The 9,530-nt window shown below is 37.8% G+C and overlaps 1 protein-coding gene and 1 long non-coding RNA gene across 2 annotated transcripts; both read right to left on the bottom strand.

Moving 5' to 3' along the window:
• Positions 1-2,004: 2,004 nt before the first annotated feature.
• LOC137083516 (uncharacterized) lies at positions 2,005-2,753 on the bottom strand. The gene is made up of 3 exons (XR_010906510.1): positions 2,663-2,753; positions 2,228-2,472; positions 2,005-2,136 (listed from the first exon to the last, which is right to left on the bottom strand). It is a non-coding gene; the product is annotated as an uncharacterized lncRNA (long non-coding RNA).
• A 1,183-nt stretch (positions 2,754-3,936) lies between these two features.
• On the bottom strand, positions 3,937-5,672 carry LOC137083108 (uncharacterized). The gene is made up of 5 exons (XM_067448814.1): positions 5,608-5,672; positions 5,346-5,441; positions 4,731-5,067; positions 4,325-4,610; positions 3,937-4,100 (listed from the first exon to the last, which is right to left on the bottom strand). Exons 1-5 carry the CDS (start codon positions 5,670-5,672, stop codon positions 3,937-3,939), a joined length of 948 nt encoding a protein of 315 aa, XP_067304915.1.
• Between the last annotated feature and the right edge of the window lie 3,858 nt (positions 5,673-9,530).

Genomic DNA, 9,530 nt, shown 5'->3' with positions numbered 1-9,530 from the left:
TCATACGCCGAATCAGTTGTCATTGTGTGTGTTTGGATCAGGTTTGGATTGAAAACCTTACGTACAGGATGGTAACGCTCTCCAGAACGAGGGTTGGAGACTTGCTCGCTGTGAAATTAGTTCACAATTAGGTAACGTTAGCACTTATATTATATTGTGCTATGCCAACAACGTGTTGTAAAGAAAACTGTAATTATATAATTACAAAACCATAGCAATAAGACTTATGATCACATAAGATGTACATCTCATACACATGCATCTTATGTGACCATAAGACTTATTGCTATGGTTTTGTACTTATCGAATTATAATGTCAAACATTTATTTTGTAATTATCAAATACATAAAAAAGACCTATGGTGAACTGATCATGTCCCTTCTGTATCTCAATATTTTTATTTTAGAATTTTGTAGTAATATTTGACAATTAAAAAAAAATGTATTATATTAAATCTAACTTTAGCAAAGACAAAGATCAAACAATATGTAGGTATTTATAATAAAAGAATAGTCAAAAACCCATAGGAAGCAAGTAGTAAATTAAAAATATAATACAATATAATTTATAAATTTTACATAGACAAAAAACAGTTAATTACATTTTTTTTACTCAAGTATGGGGGTTTGAAATAAAATCTAAAACTAATGTTTGTTTTCCTGTCAACATGTGAATATATTGCAGGGAGAGACAGATAGCTCCTCACCGGATGCCTCAATAGCATCATTAGATATTAGCGATGAGACGTGGAGTCCCCAGCATGGAAAGAAAGACTTGTTATTTGGAAGAGTAACTGCAAGAGAAAGTAGGAAAGGGACAGGAAGGGCAATTAGAGCAGCTGGAGTGAGTGGGAGAGGAAGACCGGTAGCTAGGGGAAAGGCAAGAGCAGGCAGAAGAGCAGCAAGCAGTGGAGCAGAAACAAGTGAAGCAGTCGAAGTCATCGGTGAAGGAGGAGTGATTGGAGCTGCTGTAGGGATCGAAGCACCAAGAGGAAGGACTGTAGGTAGAAGGAGAGGGACGACAAGAGCGGAAAGTACTGCAAGACACAGCAGTGCAACCAGGGGTAGACAGGCAGCTAGAGGAAGAGGGACTAGAGCAGCACTTGGAATCTCTGAAGAGGACAGAGTGAGGGTGCAGAGGCTGCAAGAGGAAAGAAAGTCCCAGACACAGGTATCTTAGAGAAGACTGCAAGTCTCAGGATAAGATTAAGCTTCCTTTTATTAATGAGATAAAAATAAATAGATAAAAACATATATATTAATAGAGACAAGAATGTGAAAAATAGATTCATTTTGGATTATTCTTAGAGTACATTTGTTGAATTCTAAACTTTATTTTTAGGAGCAGATCCGGAATATGGATCCAGATGACGCTCGTTCACTCTTGATCAGAGTCATGGATAGAGAGCCTGGCCTTATCTTCGATGTGCTCCAGCCAGCTGCTCAGGGAACAGAAGTTCCATTACCAGGTGTGCCTGGATGGTGCAGCTGCTCAAGATGCAGGGAAATGGGATCCGACTTAGAAAATAAATGTTGTGGCAAGAGCGAGGCCAACTGTGTCAGTATATTGCCCCACATGTCATTGTATATTTTAGATGAGCATGTACTGAGATTATCACGGCGTCTCAGAAATGACATTTATGCTCTCCATGACACACAGCTGCCTGGGGATGACAACCGGGAATACCGCTATGCCGCCTACCGAAATTTTGTTTTGTGGAATTATGGTGCCCTTGGTGCGGGAAACCGTGTTGTCATCCCCAGCTGTTGTGTGTCCAGAATACGTGATAAATACCCGGACCCAGTTGGAAGATACACTGGGTTCATAGAAACAATTTTATAAACTTTAGTTGATAAAGACACCTTACTGTTGTTGTTTTCATTTGTGTTTGATTTTTATTTATTTATTTATCAATATCTAAAGCAACAGACATAGGTGATTTTGATTTGTAAGTAGTTTAATTTTTGAAATAAAAATAAAAACTTGTGTTGGAATTGAACAAATATACTTGCGTCATATTTATTTACATGTCATGTTTCGGGAAAAATCGGAGTCTTCTCCAAAAAAAAAAAAAAAAAAAATACTGTTTAATAAACAAATTGCTCAGTTGTTCTCTTGATGTGTATTGCCGGGCCCTATAAGAGGAAAAAAAATGTCAAAAAATGACAAATTTGTTTCAGTGAAATGTATTTACAGTTTAAACTTTCAGCTGGTCACTGGTCATACCTAGGCCTCTACTGACGTGGGACTCAACAATGGTGTCTACAGCTGGAGGTTGAACACTTGGAAGTAGTCCAAGTGTTCGAGGGTCATCAGGACGTAGAATCCTCCGCCTTGGACAGCCCCTGTCAGAATCCAGTCTTTTTCTCAAAATGGCTGCCTGTAGATCAGGGATGTAGCTGTAGTTCTTCTCTTCTTTCATGGTGTAGACAGTCCATCTCCCAGATTTTTTTTGGTATTGTCGACGTAAGCTATAAAACAAATTTACAATATAGGTTGTATTTAGTTTGAATGCACTAATAAACATACATTTTACATTCTAAAGTCCTGAGTCTAAAATAAGATATATATTTATTTATTTAAAATGTTACACAAATTATACACTGCAGATAAATATGCTTTTAAGAATAGTGTGCACTGATAATTTATTGGCCATCTTACATCAATTGGCCTTCTTTGTTGAGAAGTGGCGGTCTGTTTTTATGATGGTTGTAGTCAAGTGCTGCCAGGAGAGTACGTGCCTCATAAACCAATGGCGAGAAGCTGAAACGTTTGCTTGCGTACATAAGTATATGGTTGTGAAAGGACTCCAGTTGACAGGTAGATCTGTGTAAATAATGTCTGAAGAATTATAACACAGACTAGAGGTTATAAAGAGGTTAGAGGTTATAGCTAGTTACCTGAAAGGCAGATATCTGTGCACATCTTTAAGCCATCTCTTGTTAAGCACAATCTTTTCTAGTGCCTTGTGAGCCTGTGACCCACTCTCCAGCCATTCTCTCTCATTATTGTCTGCCAGACAATCATGCAAGCATTTGCCAAGGTACCATGTGTGTTCATTGGTAACATGATGAAGCACACTGCTCCAGAGTTTCTACAAGAAATAGTTGCAGATTAGATCAGACAGTGTAAAAACAATACAAGTTTAGATGTCAATGTGTTGTACTTAGTGTTCTATGATCTAAATGTGGACGAGTGTCAAAAGATTAAATACATACACCCAAGTCAGCTGTGTGTACAAATTTATTTAATTGCAAATAAATGTATTATGTACACTGCCCATTATTTTTTTACAAAGTTATTTTGGAATACGAAAGGTCAGGTTAGTTTTTGGTCAGTCTAGCCATATGATTAAACTTCGTTTTTAAAAGGCCTCCTCAAAAAAGTTAACAATATTGGAGTAAATCTAAACATCATTTATGTATTTATTTATACGAATTTGGAATACAATTTTAAATGTATTACTTACCCTGAAATGCCCATCAGTCTCTGCTGTCTTACAACAGAACCAAAAGTGGTTAACAATGTCTTTGGTTCACTTCAGAAGTATTTTTTGCCCTGACAGCTGTCCTGCCTTAGTATGAAAAAAAAACATATTTAGAATATGTTATAAATATATGTTCACATGTCCAAATTGAAACTTTAAAAATATAAAAACCCACTGCTGTGATCTTCTTGGCCAGATTCTTCGCACCATGCCACATATCCCATGAGTGAAGTACTCCTGAGTCCTTGTGCCTACCAGAGTTAGGATCTTGGAAACAAAACAAAAACAAAAAAGTTATTTTGAAGCTAATATATGTAATAGAAAAAAAACATCCACATCTACTAAACAAAAGATTATATATTTATTCAGTAAATAATAACTACTGTACTTACTCATAAGAGAAGAAATCTGATTGTGAGCATCCGTACAAATTTCTGTGAGCTTTATTTCAGTTAGAAGCTTGTCCATGGTCCTTACAAAAGCCTCTCTTTCCATAATTACAGAGTTTCACTGAAATGGTCACAACAGATATAATCTCCTTTGATTCGTTCTCCATTGTGGTGTAGGTGCAGTACTGTGCACAGTGTCCTGGACTGTCCATTCTTCCATCTGCTGTAAAAGTCAAGAAAAAAAACGAATTCTGAATGAGAAATGCGATGACAAACTAGAAAATAGTCCAAGAGAGGATAAAATAACAGATCAAAATATTAATATAAAATTGTACTTAAAAAAAACATATATAAAACAACAAATTTGAACTAAATCATGAATTAAGGATATTACACATAAAAATATAGTTTGAAATGGAATTATTTTCAAGAAGCCAGGGGACATACCTAGAACTACAACACTGTCTTTATCCTGCAGCCGTTGGATTGCTGTAGATCTCTTCACTTCCCAAAATTCCCTGATTGTTCCTACACAGTAGGTGTCTTGTATGTTAAAGAAAAGGTCCTTCCCAACAAATCCCATGTTCATGTATTTGAACAGGTGGGAAACTTTATAGTAGTTATTCCCAGACAGTAGTACATTTGTAGCCATCATGAAGTCTCCTGCCTGGATCCCATATTTTAGTGTGGGCTGTGAGTTCCACTTCCATATTTTGTGACCATTGGAACATATCTGTATTAAAACAATATTAAAATTAGACAAACTCAAACTCAACTTTTCTGTATAAATTAAATTCCAATAAATAATGTAGATGTATACGTTGTTGTGGTATGTAGATACTTTTTGACTCACCCATTCAATGATTGTTCCTGTGCCTCTTGAAGTCAGATTTACTTCAAATGGTGCTGAAGCCTGGCAAGCCTGATTTGTCACATTGTTTGTGAAATTGCATTTCAAAACAGGCAGCTTTAGACACGTAACCAGCTGTTTCAAGTTCAAATGATACACTATTGATGCCTTCTGTCCAATTACATCATCCTCACACAAGACCTGTAAGCTAGACGGTGACGTGACCAAATCTTCTTCTTGGGGCGGTACATCATTCTCAGTGGAAAGTAGTACCGTTTCTTCCAGGCTGATGAACGGAAGCTTTTGCATCATCTCCAATGTTTTTTTTCCTCCACCAGTTCTGTGATTGTAAAACAACTATTACATTTTGCATTATTAACATGCGTTTACTTTTTTGAAAATTGATTTTTTTTTTTTAAGATATCAGTAAAAAAGAAACGTATTATAACCACATCATTACACTAAAATATACAATATATAGGCCAAAATGGTTTCACTTCTTCCATTCAACTAGAAGGAATAACATACAGTCTATGTAAAGTTTGCCATTGATCGAAGACTAGCAACTTACATTCGCAATCACACAAGAGTTTTAAACTATGAAACCTATGAACAAACCTCATACAAATAGGTGGGATGTAGTCATCATCCAAACTACTATCTTCACTTGCTGTTTCCAAAGCACCATCGTCATCTTTATCTCTCCAGTCAATTCTGAAAATAAAAAAAATACAAAGACCAATACATAATTCATTTAATCAAACATAAAAGTACACAAAGGGTGAGTTTATTAAGAGGATTCAGTTTCAAATATTGAGAGCTTTCATCATGGGTATAAAACAAGAGTAATATACAAATAATGGATTATAATAAAACTTACACTGTGTTTTGAAGATCATTAGCGTCTTCTTTTAGGGTAATGGTGGACTCATCATGAACACTCATTTTAGAAAAACTATAATAAAAAAAATAATAATTTTAAAATGTTATTACTAAACTGTTAAAGTTGAAGCAAACTAAATTCTGCACCACAACTGCTATTTGTGTTCATAAAGAAATTATTGAATATGAAAGGACTTTATGTAATTTCTGATTATGAATTTTACATAAAGTAACAATGTATTACTTCTATAAAATATTTTAAAATCACCTTTCATCCAGTGCCTGTTGTTCTATTTCAGCAATTATTTCAGAATTTCTTCAATATCAGACTCCAGAATGCATTTTTCTCTTTAAAAAAACATCAACAAAAAACAGATATTTGTTATAGTTTCATATGTATTGAACTGAAAAAGTAATATAATAAAGCGTGTGTATACCTTACCTATGTGATGATGACTCACTGGATGGTGGAATGGTTGAGAGAGTTTGAAAGGGCATTACATGTCTTTTGCTTGGAGTTGATGTGGATGGACCTCCTTTTTCATAACTGTTCAATAAGGAAATACATTTCAATTTAGTTTAGCATTACCAACCCATAATACATAGTGAGTGAGAGAACCAGCAATAAGTTGTTTATTGGAACACGCGCTGTGTCGCTCCCCACGTTCATCAATCATTCTAAAAACATTTATTTTGGAACTCAGATATATGAATAAGTAGATCATTATTAAATCAATATTATATGTAGCTAGCATTAACATATGATAAAAGTGACGGTCACCTTATATTAATTGACCCAGATAGTGGCATATTACCTTATGAAGCTAACGTTACTTTCTCCAGCTACATATAAAACCAATAATAGCTAGTCCATCTGCGTTTTACACATGACATCATCGTGTCACCAAATATACGGATAGAAATACTTTTGAATCAGTTTTAAAAAGTCTCAGTTTCAGTCTCCAAAAACACAGAATCCGCCTGTTTGAAAAGCCGATACAATACAAAATGTATACGTATTCAGCTAAACGCGTCTCAATGTGGTCAAGATCGCTATGCAATATGCAAACATACAGCATGTTATGATTATATGATTATTATGTTAGCTGAATGGTTACTTAAATTACCTGTTTATTAAAACGCAAGCGAGATCAGCATATCTCTCTGCAGTCCGAGCTTGTCACGAAGATTTCGCCATCTTTCAAAGGCTTCTCCAAGGTTTACACGTCTCTTGCTTCTTCTACTGTCCCAAAATCCTCTCGGGTCATTTTTTTCACCTGTACGTTTGCGCTTTGTTGAGCTGGCAGAACGTACAGGCAAAGAATAGTCATGATCCATAATGAATACTGACTTTTTTTACACGGGTGTTCCCCTAATACTATTCCTCTTTGAGTTTGGCGGTTCTGCCGAGTTCCGCGGGAGGACGCAAACGCGGATATGACGTGATAGACGGGCGACATAACGGAAATAAAGACACGGTCCGTGTCTTCGAATTAAAATATTAATTTCTCTGGATTTAGAAGTTAATTGGAACTGTCGGGATAATGTAAACACACAACTTTAAAAAATATATAACATAGATATAGTGATTTTTTATATTTTTAATGCTGAAACATTACATATTGTGCCTTTAAGTGGCGTTGTGCTTTGAATTTAGTTGTAATATATTTTTGCACCCCTAGAGACCGCCAGAGCGCTCCCAGACATTTGTAATGTCCACAAGAAGAAGTCATGAGCAGCTTTCTAAGCGGGCAAAGAAAGTGTGGGAGCACTTTAAAAATGAGAGTGACGGGGCAAAATGCAAGTATTGCGATGCAGTGCTTACCGCATTTTTCAGGCTATAAGGCGCTCCGGAGTATGAGTCGCATCAGTAAAAAAAATGCGTCATGAAGAGGAAAATAACATAAGTCGCACTGGACTAAAAGTCGCATTAGGGCAGAAGCAGAGCGGGAGCCGCACGCGCTGGGCATAACGGATCAGAAGAAAGAAAGTTTGAAGCGAGAAACTTGTGAATGACTAGAGAAATGCAGGGGTTACTTTAACTGTAATGAAGAAAAGAAAAAAGCTAATTGCGGACTGAAAGCAAGATGGCCAGAGCTGAAGGGACGAGTCCACAGATGCTTGGACTGCCGCGCGAGGCAAACGCTGTGTGAATCATTCTCCGCTGCATATTTTACTACATGGCATGCCCTAATCGTGCAGGCACCCTCGCGGCCACTCGCATTGCTCGTGAACTGGAGCGCATCTCATCCTAATTTAACGAAACTCAGCTTACGCCTCACAGACATGAAATATATCTTAAGAAAGCTTGAAATGTCTTTTAACAATTTAAAACTAAAAGAAATAGGCTACTCTCTGATTATGTAATCCATGATGTGCATTTCTCTCTATAGGCGCGTTCACTACGGAGATGGCGGTCGTCATATTAATAAACTAAAAATAACCCTGACGCACACTATGGTTAACCGAGTATTAACCGCTAAGGGCCTCGGTTAACGGTTAATGAAAAACTTGAAAACGTGCAGCCCTTCTTTCCGTAGGTGGACATGGAGATTGTGAACATCACTCATTCTCGTTAACATCACTCTCTCGAACATCACTCTCTCGTTAACATCACTCATTAGGAGATATATTGTAAACAAAACTATTCTTACACTTGATAAGCATAATAATATCAATAACCCATAAGTGCACAGTAAGCGTTGTAAAGGCGTCCCGTTGCTTTAGTGACTGAAACACTGCAGCAGGTGCTGGATATGATCATGTTTAAGAGGCAGTTCTGGAGTTGTGAGGCGCTCCTCGTCATTTTGGACTTCCGCAAACAAGCGAAAACACACACAGCTGAGTGTTTATAAGCAGTCGACCCTAAACCCCTGAGTGTTAGAGGAGAGAAGTGGACACAGGCAGAGAGACGTTAGGCTTCAGCAGACGAAAGGCTCTGTTTGGGATCCTGACACTCGGTGTGCTGTAAACATTTAGTCTAATATCCAAAGGTCCGCTTTATTATATTTCCTGTCTCTGATTATTTATCCTCCAGTGTGTGTAGTTCTCTAATATAACATGTGGAACTCTGTCTCTAATGTATGAATGCATTTTTTGTCTTTAAACGTGTGTGTGTGTGTGTGTGTGTGTGTGTGTGTGTGTGTGTGTGTGTGTGTGTGTGTGTGTGTGTGTGTGTGTGTGTGTGTGTGTGCTGCGAATCATTCTCGCCTGATGGGCCTGTCTGTGGTCTGGTCAGGGCTAGTCATTCGCTAGATCAACGGCCGGCTGAGACTCAGATCAGCTGCGGTGCTTCATCTGCTCTCCTCCTGCACCGCTGGCCACATGAGTGTGTGTGTGTGTGTGTGTGTGTGTGTGTGTGTGTGTGTGGAGCTGAATTGCCTCTGGTTATAACATTATCTCTGATGTTTTCTTCCACAGATCGACGGTGTGTGCGCTGGACTGAAGATCAGCTTTATCTCTCAAACCGCAGCTCTTCACTTCATCATCAGAAGAGAAAATAACTCACTGGCAATGAAAGATCTGTGTGTCGGTCACACACACACTCCAGAGATCGCTCTATTACACACACACACACACACACACACACACACACACACACACACACACACACTCTAGAGATCGCTCTATTAAACACACACACACACACACACACTCCAGAGATCGCTCTATTAAACACACACACACACACACACACACACTCCAGAGATCGCTCTATTAAACACACACACACACACACTCCAGAGATCGCTCTATTAAACACACACACACACACACACACACACTCCAGAGATCGCTCTATTAAACACACACACACACACACACACACACACACACACACACACTCCAGAGATCGCTCTATTAAACACACACACACACACACACACACACACACACACACTCCAGAGATCGCTCTATTAA

This window comes from Pseudorasbora parva, chromosome 7 (assembly GCF_024679245.1).
Source record: "Pseudorasbora parva isolate DD20220531a chromosome 7, ASM2467924v1, whole genome shotgun sequence".
Lineage (NCBI taxonomy): Eukaryota > Metazoa > Chordata > Actinopteri > Cypriniformes > Gobionidae > Pseudorasbora > Pseudorasbora parva.
This window is presented reverse-complemented; position numbering and strand designations above follow the sequence as displayed.